The 17852-nt window shown below is 35.0% G+C and overlaps 1 protein-coding gene across 2 annotated transcripts; it reads right to left on the bottom strand.

The window, feature by feature from the left end:
- Positions 1-299: 299 nt before the first annotated feature.
- LOC143651230 (hyaluronidase PH-20-like) lies at positions 300-16398 on the bottom strand. 2 transcript variants are annotated; one of them, XM_077122258.1, is made up of 6 exons: positions 16311-16398; positions 10532-10608; positions 9797-9842; positions 7681-8820; positions 7137-7226; positions 300-1373 (listed from the first exon to the last, which is right to left on the bottom strand). In XM_077122258.1, exons 4-6 carry the CDS (start codon positions 8635-8637, stop codon positions 732-734), a joined length of 1689 nt encoding a protein of 562 aa, XP_076978373.1. In that variant the 5' UTR covers positions 8638-8820; positions 9797-9842; positions 10532-10608; positions 16311-16398; the 3' UTR covers positions 300-731. The 2 variants fall into 2 exon arrangements, with proteins under 2 accessions (XP_076978373.1, XP_076978407.1); XM_077122292.1 differs by lacking the exon at positions 9797-9842.
- Positions 16399-17852: the final 1454 nt, after the last annotated feature.

The following is a 17852-nucleotide window of genomic DNA, read 5'->3' as shown; positions in this document are numbered from 1 at the left end:
GGTTAAATTAGAAGATCAAGAAAGTAAAGAAAGTCAGAAGACTTTATATGTATTATAAACTTTAAAGACATACGAAAATCATTTACAAAAGTTGACTGGATAATCATTTAGAAAATGTTATTTTTAAAGCACACTGGAACAAGTTAATAGAATAAAGAAGCTAAAACTATAAGTCTGCTCAAGGATAGCATAATGCACACAAGATCTTATATTTTAAACAGATAGAATTTTCAATTTAATATTTTCTTGGCATTTCTAATCACAAATTATAAGTTGTAAAGATATTCATTTGGATAAAATTGGTGTTTTCAAATCTTTATTTTTTTCACAGAAGAAAAAAATGAGCCCACAAGTGTTACAGGCCTTGCAAACAGTTCTTCACCAAGATCCTATCAGGGAACTCTCAGTTCTATATATACATTCACACAGAGAAAATACAAAATTTGATATCACCTTACAAAACAAATTCTATGCTATATTATAATAAAAATTCTAGTTAGAACTTGCAAAGCAAAATGTAGCAATGATGGATTTAATGATAACCTCCTGATGACCACTATGAAAATTAAAGATACCAATTCTTTATTGATTGTTCAACAATTTCAAGTTCAAATTGATCACGAGAAAGCCAAAATACTATTTGACTATGGGCTTTGATTTCCATTTCAAATATAAAAGTACTATCACTTGACTAAAAAATTAAATTATTAAATATAAAAATGTAAAGTGTATCAAAATATACAGCACATAGGTAGAAAATTTAATAAGAACTGAAGTTGTACTTGAATGATACAAATTATGACAATGTTTCTCCAGTTAGCATACTGACAGCCTTCATGGGCCTTATTAGAAATGGCTTCAGCTGAACAAGCGCCTTTGAGATATCCACTGAAATCTGCCCGATGAGCACCTGGTGACTCGGTGGCAGATGCAGTGGGCAAAGAGATATTGTAGGAAGGGAAAGAATGTTCCTCAGTTGAGGTGGAAGGATGGCCCTGGATTTCTGAGTCTAGAGAGGCTTCTACACAAACATCTTCAGCGACACACACGTGAATAGCACTGATGTTCCTTATATCATTTGCCTCCTTATAAGTGGAGCCGGTGTAAGAGCTGCAATAAAATTTTTCAGAAAATTGCTGCAGGTCTTCAAGTGTGGGTTTCCCGTGTACTATGTACTTTCCGCCTTTCCAAGTTCGAATTGCAAAGTTCTTCGGGTTCAGGTGAAGATAATCATTTGAATTCCACTGTTTCCTGACACATGCTCCTTGTTCCTGGCAAAGCACTTGGCTACACATTTTGGCTGCTAAGGTGACGTTGATTAAATAAGGATTCAGGGTAGTCTTCATGTAAGTATCTAGGTTCATGCAAGATTGCTGTGAAATTATAAGAAATTATAAGCTCAGAATATCAAGAAGCAAGTTAGTTCATATGTGAATCAATTCAGTACAATAAGCAATTTTTAGGGAAAAATGAAAAAACAGACGCAGCAAGAGGTAGAGAATATTTTAACTGGTTTTACCTTAGCAAACAAGATAATTTCAGCTGTATTTGTTTAAAATTTCTAAGCAAGCTTCACATGCTATTTCATGCCACTGAATGATTGACAGTTGAAGCTTAACATACCCTAGTCTTGTTCTTCCTCAGTAGGTTTTTCATAAACTGATCAGGGAAGGCCAAACTGTAAACAGGGCATGGACTCTGCTGTGTTATAATCTTTGTTAGCTTAAGAATCTTTGGACTTTCTAAATTTAATTCCTGATCTGGATAAAATTGGGTAAATTCATTACCTTGCTTACGCTTTAGCTTCATTATCTTTAAAATATGGATAATTACAGCACCTACTGCATAGGATTGCTGTGAAAATGAAAAGATACACTGTATATTAAAGTGTTTAACACAGAGTCTAGCATATCATCAGTCTTAAATAAATTATGAACAAATATAAGTGTCATATTTACTGGACAAGTCCATTTTGGAGTATCTTTTAAATTACTAGCTCAAAACAATTAAAAAGGTTTGTCGAAGAACGCTTTATATTAAATACTTTGTATAGTTCAAGTTATGGGTGAATTATGTCAGCTCTTTCACAAATATACATATTTGGCAGAATATAAACCGTGAGTCTCATCCTGAAACTAGTGCATTTTAAAACTTGGATCCTGGCATTTTAAAAGCATGGATGATATACTTAGTTCATGATCATATGTGAGCTGGCTCTGCTAGTCCTTCAGCAGGCCAAAGGAAGCAGTGGTAGAAGGTCAGCAGGTAAAAGACAAGGAATCCTGGCATCTCACATGTGAACGTATCCTTTTGTACCTTCCCTAGGATGATGCCACCTTTGGTAGGCAGAATAATGGCCCCCAAAATATCCATGCTTTCATCTCCCTGAATCTGTTGACTATGTTACTTTATATGGTAAGAGACATTTTACAGTTGTAAATAGGGTAAAGTATCTTGAGATGGGAGAGTATCCTGGGTTACCTGGGTGGGCCCAATCTAATCATGTGAGTTCTTAAAAACAGAAAATTCCTCAGATGGGTTAGAAATAGGAGATAGAAGAAGAAAGAGCAGAGATTCAAAGCATGAGAGGACTCAATCTGCCATTTTTGGTTTTGAAGATAGAGGAAGGGGGCCATGAGCCAAAGAATGTTAGTGACATATAGATAAAATACACAACCTTCCACTGATAACCAGCAGATAAATACAGATCTCAGGGCTGCAACCACAAGGAAATGAATTCTGCCAACAACCGAATGAGGAAGAATACAGATTCTTCCCTAAAACATTACACAGCCCAGCCTACACCTTGACCCAGTAAGACTCATGTCAGGCCCCTAACTTAACGGAACTGTAAGTTAAAAAACTGTGTTAAGTTGGTTAAATATGTGGTAATTTTTATGGCAACAATAGAAAACCATCTCATCATCTCCCTTCTTAACTCTCCTATGTCTTTCCATGAGGTTTAGAATAAAATTTAACTTCGTCTCTTGACTCTGACACAGCCTGACATGGTATGACATTTTCTTTTCCTTGTACCACCCTCATTCACTATACCTCAGATTTGGTGATTGTATCATAACAATGACAGGTTTCATGTCAAACTTTCAGGACTCCTGCCCTTACTCTTCCACTGCTTGGAATGGTCTTTCTTTTGATTTTTAACATAGTTTAGCTTTATCTTGTCATACAAATCTCACTTCCTTAGATCGCTCTATTTTAACTCTCTGCATAGCACTCATTACACCAAATGTTTATCTCAGTTGTGTATTATTTCTATTCCTCCAACTTGAATATAAACTCCATAGGTTCACAGACTTTGTCAAAATTCTTCGACATTCTATCCCCAAACCCAAAGATACATGAGAATTTATATCAAGAGCTCAGATGGCATTACAGTTGCCTCATCAACAGCCCAGAGGCAACAGTTAGGCAAAATGGGAAATAAAAGGTTGAATATGGTTTGAGAATCATTCATCTACACAAGATGTATTCTATAAAAATATCTAACAACTGGTTCCCCAAAAGATAAAGCCAGGTTCACAACATTTCCTGATTTCCATGGTGTAAATAACTCCTAGATTAGCCTATTTGAAGATAGCAATCTGGCATCACTGCATGCAGAACTGGGAAACAAGTGCTCTGCCAGTAGACTGTGTGGTACTATGGTGTGGAGTAGAATATTATTACACTATTTCTACTGTACAGATACAGTAGAGATAATTAACACCAAATACATGTATAATAGTAAAATGAAATAAAGTGGCTTTTACAGTATTTATTACTTTTGACTTAAATATAATTTAAATTAAAGTTTGAGATCATTTAATTTTTAATAATGACTATGTTTAACAATCAGTTCTAAAATCCCTGAAAATCTGACAATCATGTCTTGCAAGCTAGGACCAGTAGGAGCTGGCTTCCACTCACTCGTGAATCCAATGTTGTGGAATGGAAGTGCTGTGCATAAATTTAAAAGCAATTGTTTTAAGTCAATTCCATTAACTGCACGTAAACCTGCAATAACATGTTTCTCAAGATGTCGATGAATCAGAGGAAAGATGACAAACCATATATGATTCTGTTGATTACCAGTGACAGTGAAAATTCTAATTAATGATATAACCAGCAATAAAAGTGATCATAAACTGAGAAAGACAGCAGAAATATATATATATAAAGAGTCACATGCAGGATATTCCAAGGGAGGGAATTAAGTAAAAAATAGTCTAAAGTTGGAGAGGGATTGACGCTGTGAATGATACTGAAGACGCCCAGGGAGTCATGTTAGAAGAATGTGTATCTAAGATTTAAGTGATATTAAAAAACAAGCATAGCACTTAAATAGTATTATGTTCTTACTCATTGGGAAATACCTGATTCATTCCTTACTACAGAAAGGGTGGCATTCTCAGTTCTCCAAAACAAAAAAGTAACATGGAGAATTTATAAAAGGTCCATCATAGAACTAATAGGACCCTTGAGAAAGGAGTTTATGGATTTAGGAAAATAAATGAAGAAAACTAGGAGAATACTTCAGAGGATTATAATTTTTAAATAACAATTTTATGATAGCTAAAGATTTTACCAAGGGACATATACATTTCTCTGTAATTACATTTTTTAAATTTATTTTCATTGGTGATCAAACCATAGACAATAGAATTATACCGAATTGGCAGGAAGGACTAAGATCACCTTGAAAAAACTTCATAAAGGTGATTGCTGTTAAATACTTTTACGTGAAGCAATAGTATGGCTAGACTCTCTAAAGGAAAAGAAATGAAGATGATTGCTCCCAAGATTTTTTCTGTCTTACAGCAGAAAGTCTTTCTCCATATGTCTTAGGAAAGGACCTCTGTGCCATAAGTTTCATAAGATATTCTCCATGGCATATGAGTCTTTAATATTTCCACATCTATCACAGAAGGAAAATTTCAGCTCCAGTTCAGCAGTGCTCATGTAACAGCTGTACTCTTGTACCAAGTCAAGAGAGGATTTGAAGAGGTGGTAGAAGAGACCTGATATGACTAATTAAACAGATGTAAAAAAAGGAAAAGAGAAAAGAAGTAAGTGTTAGGGTGAAAGGTCTTTTGAGATAAATAAATGCATTAGGAGATAATGAATACAATCTATACCAAATTTAGACAATTTTTTTCCCTAAGAAAGAGTTTTGCTTAAAATTTTACTTTAAAGAGACACTACTAAAAATAAGCTGTGAAAACAAGAAGGGCTTCTTTCTCCTTTCCTTAAGGAAGTTTTGGACATTTTCGTGTGTATTTCATATTTTGAAAACCCCACCGATTATGCCTGTTCCTCTCACTATCCAGCCTCCAGAAAACCCAGGACATCTCCTCCTAGCATCTTTCCCATTTCAATGGCCAAACACTTTCCAGCCAAAAAACTTACCAGCATTTCCACCCATAACCCTGTGGTCCGTGCCATCACCTGCCTCTTCTCCCGCCTCATAATGCTGTGCTCATACAATCTTATCTCAACTCAGGTAAACGATTCTTTCAACATGTTAGTCAGAAATAGCCATTCTCTGCTCAAAACCCTCGGATGGCTTCCCAACTCAAAGCAAAAACCCATCATTGTCTATGAAGCCCTACCTCTAACACTCTGCCATCTCACCAACCACAAACCATACCACTCATCCCTCTGTTCAAATATTCCAGTTGCTTAATCTTCTCATTCTTTCTGAAATGTCAAGCACATTCCAGCCTCAAGATTGTTGTATTTCTGTCCCGAGGTGTCCAAGGGACTTGCTAAAATAGCATCTTATCAGAGACACCTTCTACAACCACTTCATGTAAAATAGCACAAATCCATTCCTCTCCATCCTTCTTACACCACTTCATTGTTTTTTGTTTTAATCATTTAACATATTATATCTGTATAAGTTGTGTTTTCACTCATGAGAGTGTATCTACATGGCAGAGGGTCTTTGTTTTTATCTATTGCTCTAGTTCTAGCACATAAATGATTACCTGGCTCTCAGGAACAGCAGGTGTTCAATAATTGTTTTTTCAACAAGCTCTTTCTGTAAAGGTCCATGCAGTTAAATACTCTAGGCCTTGTGAACCATAGAGCCTCTGTCATAATTCCTCAACTTTGTCTTTGTAGTAGAATAGCCTCCATAGACTCATACCTAGATGTATGAGCATGACTATATTCCCATCAGCTTCTATTATAATTAATTACTTTTTAATAATGTGTCTAGTTGCTTGAATTATGTCAGTAATAAAACAGGCCAAGATCCATAGCCTCTTGCAGCTCACATTATAGACAATAAGCATCTGATGTAAATGATGGTTAGGTATCATAAAGAAGGAAAAAGTTCAACAGAGCAGAGGAGATGGTGCTACAGGGAGGAGCTGAAATTTTAAATTGGGTGCTCAGAGGAGGCCTCGTTGAAATTTTTTTTGCATCTGAGTCAGGCTTGCAGGTACCCGGGGAGAATGAGTGTCCTAGTGAGCCAACAGCCAGTGCAAAGGCCCTCAGGCAATGTTTCAATAAAGTTTGATAGACACTGAAAATTTAATTTTATATAATTTTAACATACAGTGAAATACCATTCTTTTTTTTCCATCCACATAAAACTATAAAAACCATTCTTGGGTCATGAGCTGTAAAAAAAAAAAAAATCAGGCAGTTGGTAGATTTGGCCTATAAATTGGTATTTGCCAATCCCATAAAAAACAGTCCTTGAATGACCAAAGGAATGAATGAATAAATAAAATATGTGCTCAATGAACAGCAATTGAACGTATAAAAGACTAAATAAAAGAAGGAATGAAAGTACATTGACTACTCTCAGCTCCTTTGGGAATAGGCACAGCATGGTTTTGCAGAACAAAACACCTTGCTAGCTATCTAAAGACTGAGATTGTAGTCCTATTTTTTCTTCTTAGTATCCATGTAAGCTTGTAAATTTCAGTTAATCTCGTGAGAATTCTTTTCCTACCTGAAAACAGCTACAATATTCTCTGACTTATAACCACAGAAGTGCAAGACATTTTGATTTAGGCAGCATTAGTTGAGCACCTGCCACAGTGAATAGCACTGTGTGCTATTCAATATCCTCAAAGCACTAATATTATAAATATTATCAAATATTGTCTATCAATTAAACTTACCCAATTCTGGGTTAAATTGAGGCTTCCCCAAATGATAGTTCCAGAGACACCCAGTGCCACACTTTCGCCAATTGTACTCACAAGGTCACCCTGTCAAATGTGAGAGAGTTAGCAGGTAAAATAAATGAAAATATGATACACAGCAAAGCTAAACATGCTGATCCAATGATACTAAGTTAAATATTCCCCCACTATTTATTTCCATCTTTCACATAGCATCTGCCATACTATAATAATAATAATATAAACTATTGGTTTAATTACTTCTATTGATTAGAGAGCAGACCATAGAGGATTAAAAACCTGACTTAATACTATCCATGTTACCTAATTTTACCCAATTTGCCATGGGTGCTAAGATTTTGTGATTACATTAAAAAATAAACATATTCTTTTCCTTTTAGATAATGATATACAGCTATATGTGTGCACCATTCCTGTGATATTAAATACTATATTTTGTTCCCTTCAAAACTGATGTTAAATCCTACTTAACACCATTTGTGAACATGATTTCATAGCTCTTATACCTTGATTTACTTACCTGAGAAAGGTATTTTGAAGATGCATCAGTAAGAACTGGGCGGGTATACACAAAAACTGGAACTGGACTCTCAGCATTGGGTACTTGAGAAACCCGAACGGCTTCTTGAATGCGATTACGGGCAAAGGCGCCAGCTTTTGCAGATGACGCTAGTTGACTATTCAAATAAACAGATGGGAAAAGGGCAGTGCTTTCCTTCCACAACCAATCAAGCTCATCATTTCTTCTCTTTTCCACATCAAAGCAACTTCCATTGTATCTGGGTTTATTATAATTATGGTTGTAACAATCAGGAAAAAGATAATAACCCCATAAGTAATTTGGCCGAAGTGACTTTCCCAATTTTAATGACTCCTGCATAAAACTCTTTGCTGCCTTTTCAAATTCTGCTTTGGCTATCTTGGTGGCCTCTAAGACATTAAGCTGTATATTTTGTTGTTGAACAAACTCAGTAGACTGATTCTTATAAACATCTTTAGGTTTCCAATTCCTTTCCCAGATAGGCCTCCAGTTTTCCCAGTCAATGACAGCCAAACCTACCTGGTCTCTGGGCACATAGTAAGAAATATCATTTGCAGCTTTGTCCAAATGCAATTTTAAGGATCCCAACTGTGGAATTCCTCCATTTACACCTCTGCCTGTTATTTCATTTATATGAGGATAGTAGCCAAGTCTATCAGCATAAAATAATGTAATACCTTGCCTTGTGGCATTTTTTAGAGGGCTTCCTACCAGAGAGAAGAGGCTCAGGTCTACCAGTACATGAAACTTTTCAGCACAAAGTTCACTTGGGACATTCCAGGCCAAGAGGAAAGGAACATTTGGAATAAGAGGAGGTGCTCTGAAATTCAGAGCCAGGCAACACGGAATCAGAAGAAAGGTGATCACTGCTTGGGATCCTTCATTGAACCCAGGGAAACTCCCAAAGAAGATGTGTTTGAACCTTAGCACTCCCATTAGAAGAGCAATGTCTATGGAAATCACTTCTTTCTTCCTACACACTTTGATTTATCCAATATTTGGTGCAAGATATAAGCACAGAGAATAGGTAGTGGAATACAGCCACTTTGATGGATAGAGACATAATAGTTATATCACATTTATATATACTTCTTGCTTCTTGTTCAGGAATTTTTGCAGCTGAAAAAAAAAGAAATATAGAATATATTGTTTGTTATACTGCATTTCTGTATCACAGCTTGTATGCATTACCAAGTTCTCAACTTTAAGTGCAGTTTTAGAACATAGAGGACTTACTCCAGTATTTGAATTAGTAAAATTATTTCCTTTTATGAATGAAACAAATTCCATGATAGCTAATATTTTCCTTATCTTTTCAAATAATCACTGATCCTGTATGGAAGTGAATGCTGATATTTTTCTTTTTGACTTCCTAGGTGTGCAGAACCAAAAATTTCCTAAGAAAAGCCTGTTGAATGAAAATAAATTTTAATTCTATCCTCTCATTCTTGTTTGTTGCTTTCTGAAAGACCACTTCATAGTGGTCTGCCAAATATCGAAAACAACCTGTCAGAATTATGAAATCTCATCTTTTCCTTATTTGTTTGTTAAAGGCGGCAGGAAAGGTAGTAGGCAAAATTCACTGTCAGAGGTAAAAGCCATATGTTTGCTGGAAACTATTGGATCAATCACAGTTTATTTCCAGGGCACAAGTTTAAATGTCCTTTGAAGCACTGATCCATCACATCATATGTTAATGCACTCTCATGTTAAGAGTTTATACAAATGCTTACTATTGCATATATTCCTCTGAAAGGGTTGATGCTAGCCTGGCTTAATAATAAAAGCAATATATAAACTCTTCCTTTTTATACTCTTTGATAAGCCAGATTTTGTTGTCATTCTGATTGACACAACGTGAAGAGTTACAACAAACTTCTGGTACATTTAAATGGCGTGGGCCTAAGGCAAAGAATTAAACTGTGTATCATTTGGCATTTAGAATTGGCAAAAATTACCTATAATAAAATATGTTTAAATGTTCTGTGTTCTAGGAGGAAATTAGAACCTTTCTTTGTTATTACATTGGTAGTGTGCTGCTATGTGAAGGCACAATGAGAATTATGTCATTGTCCCCAGGAATACATGTCTTTACCTTGGAAAATTTTCCATTCGTTCCCAACCAAGAAAAGGAAATGACCCTAAAGAGAAATTCGTAGTCAGAACAAAATAAAATCTGAAGAACCATTAGTCTCCTATTTTTGAAGATAATGAATTTTTTCCTAACATTAAAGAATATTACCTCTAGTTACAAGTTACAGTGAATCCAAGGTAAAAGTTCTGAGCAAACTTTTAAGAAAGAACAGAATAATATCTCCAAAGAAGAAAACTTCATGTGAAAATTTCTTCTCTTACGGCAAAAGTTTATACAAGTTTTCCATGCAAAAAAAGGAGCTTTCGTGTAAAATGTTTTTCTAGAAATTTTCTTGTTAAACAATATTTTTTAAAATAACTTGGCCAGAAATAGATTTCCCACACTTGATTCAAGAAGAGAAGTTGTTACCATCTTTACTGGCATTCCACCGACTCCTTTATCCCTCCCCTTTCCATTTTCTATATGTATGAGTTGTTCTTCCCCTCCCTTTGCCTTAGCTTGGTCTGTGCCAGCCCCACATAGTTTTCCACAGTCTGGAGATCCTCAAAGCTAAAGAAAGTGCTAAACCTTAATCTATGTAGCCACTACCAGGAACAATTAGATGGCAAGCAAACTACCCACAAAACTTAGGAGGTAGCCTTAAAAATGTGGCACATTATACAAATTCTACATAGAAAGACCTAACAGATTTTCCCCTACAGGGAGATGCAATGGAAAGAAAAACCAGAAACTTACCTTTGAAGTGACAGAAAATTTTCCGCTAAGATATCTGAAGGTCAAAAATTGTGCCCAAGAGCACTGCAGTATTTAACCTGTTGGGTGAGAAAAGACAGCCCTTTGTACAGTCAATTAAAGACTCAATCTTTTTAGATATAATTGTGTGATGAGGAAGAGGAATCTGTGTGTGTGTGTGTGTGTGTGTGTGAGCACACACATGTTTGTGTATATGTGAGTTGTTTTAATTCCAACAAATTCAAGGGCCTGTAGCAGAATTAGCTAGCAGGATAAATTAACATAAGAATGTCATAAATTTCTAAATTAGCATTGAATTTAAGAACCCAATGGTAAAACAAGCCTCCATCACAGTTGTTTTCATTCCTAAGCATTTTGTTAAATTAACGATTGATTTCTGTAGTGTAATACGGATAAAAATAAATGTTGTCACAATTTTCAAGGATATGCAGCATTAACTATAAAAGTTAAAGTCACTCCTCTTTACAAAATTTATAAAATAAGCTAGAATTAATATTCTCAAAATGATAAAAAAGAAAGTTTGGAGTTTTATGTAGTTGTACTATTTTTGAATCCTGCCCCTGTTTCTTAAAGTGGGAAAGGGGGGCATAGCGGAAGAAGAAAACCAAATGGATAAAGGAATCCCTCAAGAGCAGTCCTCCCTAAAATCAAATTTTATTTTAATTGCTCTGTGGAACATAGAAATATAATTTGCACATTTTATGCAGTAAAAGTTTGTCCTGTTATGCCATGATATTATTAGGGAATAATATTTATAAGGAGCTATAAAACCAGAGTCTGATTAACTATAAAATATAAATATTGAAGCCTTAAGCAAATTATATTTACAGGTTAAAGAAGTGAAAACTTTGGCATTTTAAATTCATGACAGATGAAAACAAGGGAGTTTTATTAAAAATAGAGATCTTACTCTTGAAAAGAATGCCTTTGGAACAGTGCAGTGGGCCCTGACCCATTTTTCATAACCTACACCATCCCACACCCAACCCCAATGCTGAAAATAAATACTACAAAAGAAAAATACATGAGCTCACTTTCAAAAGAAAATACAACCATTATTTTTCATCTTGTAATTCCCATTTTTCATAGTAGCTATTTAATGAGTGGGGAATGATATCTTATTGTGGTCTTGATTTGCATTTCCCTAATGGCTAGTTATGCTAAGCATCTTTTCATTTGCTTTTTGGCCATTTATATATCTTCTTTGGAGAAATGTTTATTTGAGGCTTTTGCCCATTTTTTTATGTTGAGTTGTTTGCCTTTTTGTTGTTGAGTTGAAGGATTTCTCAATACGTTCAGAATATGAAGCCCATTTTAGATATGTAGTTTCCAAATATATTCTCCCACTGTGTAATTTGTCATTTACTTTCATGATAAGCTCCTTTGAGGTGCAAAAAAATTAAATTTGATGTGGTCTCATTTATCTATTTTTTCTTTTGATTTTTGAGAAAAATCTAAAAAACCATTTGTCCTAAAGATGCTTCCCTGTGTTGTCTTCCAGGCTGTTTATAGACTTGGCTCTTATATTTAAATTTTTGATCTATTTTGGGTTGATTTTTGTATACAGTGTGAGGTAGGGGTCCTCCTTTTTTTCTGCAATTGGAGATCCATTTTCCAGCAGCATTTCTTGAAGAGACTATTCATTCCCAATTGAATGGTCTTTGACCCCTGGTCAGTTATCAGTTGGCCATAAATATGTGGGTTGATTTCTACGCATTCAATTCTGCTTCATTGGTCTGTATATCTGGCCTTGAGGCAGTGCCATGCTGTTTTAATAATTGTGGCTTTGTAATAAATTTTAAGATTGGGAAGTGTGAATCATCCAACATTGTTCTTCTTTTACAAGATAGTCATGGCTGTTTGGTACCCCTTCTCTATAAAATTTGATGATTGGCTTCTCCATTTTTGCAAAGAAGGTTGTTGGAACTTTGAATGGGATTGTGTTGAATCTGTTAATTTTAAGGGCTAGAATTGACATCTTAACAATATTGTTTTCCAACCCATAAACAAAAAATGTCCTTCCCTTTACTTAGGTCTTTTGTGAATTATTCTAGCAATGTTTTGAAGTTCTCTGTATACAAGTCTTTTACATCTATGGTTAGATTTTTGTTCATTGATATTTGATTCTTTTAGTTGCTAGTATAAATAGATTTTTTTCCTTTTGATTATTCATTGCTAGTGTATATAAACACTACCTATTTGGAGTATTTGGTATTTGATCTTGTACCCTGCCACTTTGCTGAATTCATTTATTAGCTCTAGGAGCTTTGTCGTGGATTTTCCAGCATTTTCTTTACAAAAGATCATCCACAAAGAGGAAAATTTTACTTCTCCCTTTCAAATAAAGAGGCTTTTTGATTCTTTTACTTGCCTTATTTCTGACTAAAACTTCTAGTATAATGTTGAATAACAATGAGCATCCCTGTCTTTTCCCTGATCTCAGAGGAAAAGTTTTCATTCTTTCACCATTAAGTATGTTGTTGTAGGTTTTTCATTTTGCTGTTTATTAGGTGGATGAAGTTTTCTTTGTATTCCTAGTTTTCTTAGTGCTTTTGTCAAGGAGGGGTGCTGATTTTGTCAAATTCAGTTTTGCATCAATTGTTATGATCATGTTTTTTCCCTCTTCACTCTTTCATGTGGTATATTACATTAATTGATTTTCTTATGTTGAACTACCCTTGCATACTTGAGAAACACTCTACCTGATCTTACTATATAATTAATTTAAAGTGCTGTTGGATTCAGTTTACTAGCATTTGTGTTGAGGATTTTTGTATCTATAGTAAAAAGAGACAGTGACCTAATTTTCTTATGGTATATTTGCCTGGTTTTGGCATGCGGATGATGGGTTCTCATAGAATGAACTAGGGAGTATTTCCTCCTCTTCAATTTTTTGGAATTGTTTCACCAGGATTAGTGTTAATTATTCTTAGAATGTTTGGTAAAATTCACTGATAAATCCATCTGATTCTGGTCTTTCTGTTGCTGGGAGGTTTTTGATTACTAGTTCAATCCTTCACTTATTATTATTCTGTTGATATTTTTTTATTTATTCTCAAGTATGTAAGTAGTTTGCATGTTTCCAGGAATTTATCCATTTCATCTGTATTATCTAATCTTTTGGCATACATTTGACATAGTATCCTCATAGTCCTTTTTTAATTTCAGTGGAGATGGTAGATGTTTTACTTTACTTAAGCTGCCAAAATGCAATATATCAGAAACAGGCTGGCTTTTAACAATGGGGATTTATTAACTTACAAGATTATAATTCAGAAGCCATGAAAATGTCCAAGTCAATGCATCAACAGGTGATGCTTTCTCCCTGAAGACCAGCTACCAGTGATCTTATAATCCTCTGTCATGTGGCAAGGCACATGGCAGCATCTGCTGGTCTCTCCCTTCTCTCTAGAGTTTCTTTGCTTTCAGCCTCTGGCTGCTCCATCTGTATCTTTCTTTCTCAGCTTGCCTGTCTTTTTCTGAATTTCATCCTTTTATAAAGGACTACAATAAGAGGATTAAGACCCACCTGGGGCATGCCTCAACTGAAAAAACCTGATCAAAGTTCCTACCTATGATAGGTGAACACCCACAGGAATGGGTGAGCTTTAAGAACGTGATCGACTGGGGTCCATAAAGCCTCCAAACCATCACAGTGGTAATGCCCTGATATTAGTAATTTGTATCCCTTGTGTTTTCTACATCAGTCCACTTAAGTTTTGTCAATTTTATTGATCTTTTCAAAGAACCAACTTTTCAAAATAGTTGAATCAGAGAGCTCCTGTCTGTTCAGTTTCAGTAGCTGTTCTGGTGGAGGGACTGATTCTTGTAGCTTCTTAATTCACCACCTTTCCTCAGTCCTCCTCCTTTCTGTTTTGAGCTCTGTTATGCAGCAGCTGGAGGACCCAAGTTTTCCAATCCCTAGGCATCAGTTACCTCTCAATAAATACATTGGTAATACTTATAACTATCAAACTTCACACGGATGCTGGGATGTGTAAAATGATACCTATGGGTGTTTATTTATAAGATACTGTGTAAGACTACAGCAGTGTTCTATCCTCTGGGTCACCTGTATTATTAAATCTTACCTATTATTGGTCATTTGTATATACTCAAAATTATAAGAGAAACTGCTGTAATAAGGTATGCAGAAGGTTGGTTTTGACCTTTCAGAATCATAAAAGCTAATATGTAATTAAATTAGAGACATTCCAAGAGGAAAATAGGGATGGTGAGTTCCTGGCCAAAGACCACCAAAGAAACATTTACTATGCCACCTTAGTTTGCCAGAGCTGGTATCACAAATCCCACACAATGATGTGGCTTAAACAATAAGGATTTATTGGCTCACAGTTTGGAGGCTAGATGCAGGCAAAAACATGCTTTCTCCCGGGGTGTGTAGTGTTCTAGAGATGATAATTCACTGTCACATGATAAACTCTCTCTTTAGCTTCTTCTGACTTCTCGTTTCTTCTGTATCTGAATTTACTTTCTTTATAATGTCTCCATTCATACATATTTACAGCCAACATGATTCAATTTGGCATTGTCTAAAAAGAAATAGAATATTTGGAGATCCTATCCTGAAATATGTTTATGCCATAAATAATAATAAAATCTCCAATTGCCCTACTTACAACAATGTTCACAGATTTTTTTAAATCTGTAACATGGGAATAATAATAGTAACTTTCCCATATAATTGCTATGAAAATATAATGAAATAAATAAAGCACCTAGCACAGTCCCTAACACAGAGTAAATTACTCAATAAACATAAGCTCTTCCTGTTATTATTATCAATTGATTCCCTTCCCCCACCCTCTCCTGTATGAAAGGCAGTGAAAAGCACGAATAATGGAAGCAAAGTCCAATGCCATTCACTGATTCATAGGCCTGCCAGCATTAAAGCTTCCCTAAGAAGTCCAAAAAAAGAATTGTTTAACTAAATATTAAAGTCACGAAGAACTGTTGTAGCTAAAATGCAGCAGAGCCAGATGTGCTGATTGTGTTGTGCCTCAGTAATGACATTTACCACGAGATCGTGTGTTCCGAGGAAGTAGGGAACCTACATGAGTATCTTCATGGAAGTAGCAATATGCAGATCAAACTGACGCAAGCCTTTGCATGAGCTTCATTAATGTTGTTGCTTCTTTGCAAGGTAGTCCATTATGGAAACAACCTAATCCAACTCAAACTTTAAGCTGCCTTTCTCAGCCATAATGAAATATTTTTTCTGACTTGTAAAAAGTGAATTATCTTGAAACTTTTCAGTCTTTTACATTGGATTAGTGAAATAAGTGAGCGACATTTAAAACAAGACAGTGGCAAAACAAAATAATAGAGAACCCAAATAATTTGATCATGTTTGGTGAGCATATATATTAGCTTGATCAATATATGCTGGTTCTATCTCTATTGCACAAAAAAAAAAGTAAAACAGTTATCAAAAATTAAATAAGCAGAGGTTAACAAGATTAGTTCTCAGTATCAGACTCAAAGCAAAATACTTTGGCTATGTGCATATCTTTAAGCTTAAAATACATGAGCAATCAGTAATAACCATTATCACTGTTGTTTTAAGAATGTACAATGTATCTAGAACATAGCATACATTGTGACACATGCAATTCTAAAAACAAAGCAAAAAAAACAACACAACGATTTCAATCCTTTAAATGCCATTGTAAAGATGTGCTAATATTCATAGTTATCTCAGTCCCTTTACACTACTCCTAAAAAATCTGAACACATTTACCTTTGTGGACCAGAAGACCAGGCAGGTGTGTCTGTCTCCTCACCAAGGACAAAGGAGAAAAGGAGTGCCCTGATTCTTACCTAAGACAAGGGGAACAGGAATGCAGTGCAAGAGTAATAGGTGACTAAGAATTTGGTTAGTTCATGACTAGATGGGAGTGTCCCTGAGACTCACCAACTGAGAGAAAGAACAGAAAAGAAGGAACTCTGAGAGGATCTGGGAAAACAGCTGTGAAAACATCTTCCAGGAATATTCGGTAGGATTAGGAGTTATTCAGCTTCAGAATTTTTGAGAGTTTGGACCAAGAATGAGACTGAGGTCAAGATTTTCATAAAGGTTTTTCTCGGTTAGAAAAACTACTTAAACAACTATCAGGATAACTTTAAAGAGTTAAAAGAGACTTCAAAAGGCAGGGGCTTAGTTGTCACTTAATTACAGGACAGTGAATCTCCGGTTGACTCCCTGGAGGAGCTTAGCCTAGCAGTTCATGTGAGGGAAATAGACAGTTCGGATGAGGGCAGGTGGTTCTTTCAGATGACTACCTTGAGTAAGGTGTGAGGTTCCTCTAGCTGTCCTCTCTTCTCCCTTGTCCATTTTTTTTCTTTCCATTTTTAGTAAAATAATAAACACGTAGATTAAAAATAAAAAAGTATAACAAGGTCTATAGTAAAATGTAAGTCTTCCTTCTCCCTTCCTTCCAGGCCTCTGTTGCCTGGGCTCCTACAAGCAACCACTGAAGTCAGTTTCCTATATTCTTCCAGATAGTTAATGCCAATATAGCACATATGCATATATAATTTTTGCTTGTTTTCAAAATACACGCTATTTTACTATTCGAACTGATAAATACCTTAAATTTATCTTTAAAATATGTCAGAGATTGTTGTACACTAGTAAATTAATTCATTTTTAATAACTTCCCAACATTCCATTGTATAGATATATCATGATATTTTAAATTTGTCTTTTATTAGTAGACATTTAGGTTGTTTCTAGAATTATGATTATAAAATTTTTGCTTGAATTTGATATATCTTGGCATACGTGTATGTGGGTATATATGTTTATGTATAATATTTGTTGAACAGGAATTGCTCTGCTGAAGACATATCAATTTTGAATTATAATAGTAATATTGGTTCGTCAGGGAGTTATCGAAATTGGCAATTGCTCCAATGATTAAGAATGCTCATTTCCCCCCACACAAGCTAATATTGTTTTATTTTCCTTTGTAAAATCTTTTCCAATCTGAGTAATGTGAAAATTGTATCTTATCATTTTAATCACTATTTTATTTTTGAACTGAGTCATTCATGTTTTATTTTCTGTAATTTCCCTTTTTATGTCTTTCTCCCATGTGAGGTTTGGATCTTTACGTATTAATTTAAGAGATCATTACATATTAGGGAATTAGCACTTTGTTGTGTGTTCCAAATATTTTTCAAGTTATCTTTTAATTTGCCCATGGTAGTGTTTCCATGAAAAAGGTAAGGTCCTTTTTAACAGTTTGTTTCTAAATATCTGGAAACTAAGTGAGACTTA

This window comes from Tamandua tetradactyla, chromosome 1 (assembly GCF_023851605.1).
Source record: "Tamandua tetradactyla isolate mTamTet1 chromosome 1, mTamTet1.pri, whole genome shotgun sequence".
Lineage (NCBI taxonomy): Eukaryota > Metazoa > Chordata > Mammalia > Pilosa > Myrmecophagidae > Tamandua > Tamandua tetradactyla.
This window is presented reverse-complemented; position numbering and strand designations above follow the sequence as displayed.

Excerpts from the sequence above, each read along its gene's own strand:
- LOC143651230 (XM_077122258.1), bottom strand. The coding sequence starts at position 8,637 with ATGGGAGTGCTAAGGTTCAAACACATCTTCTTTGGGAGTTTCCCTGGG. Across the intron at positions 7,227-7,680 it reads CTTCAAAATACCTTTCTCAG|GGTGACCTTGTGAGTACAAT; the intron begins GTAAGTAAATCA and ends CACATTTGACAG. Across the intron at positions 1,374-7,136 it reads TCAATTTAACCCAGAATTGG|CAATCTTGCATGAACCTAGA; the intron begins GTAAGTTTAATT and ends ATAATTTCACAG.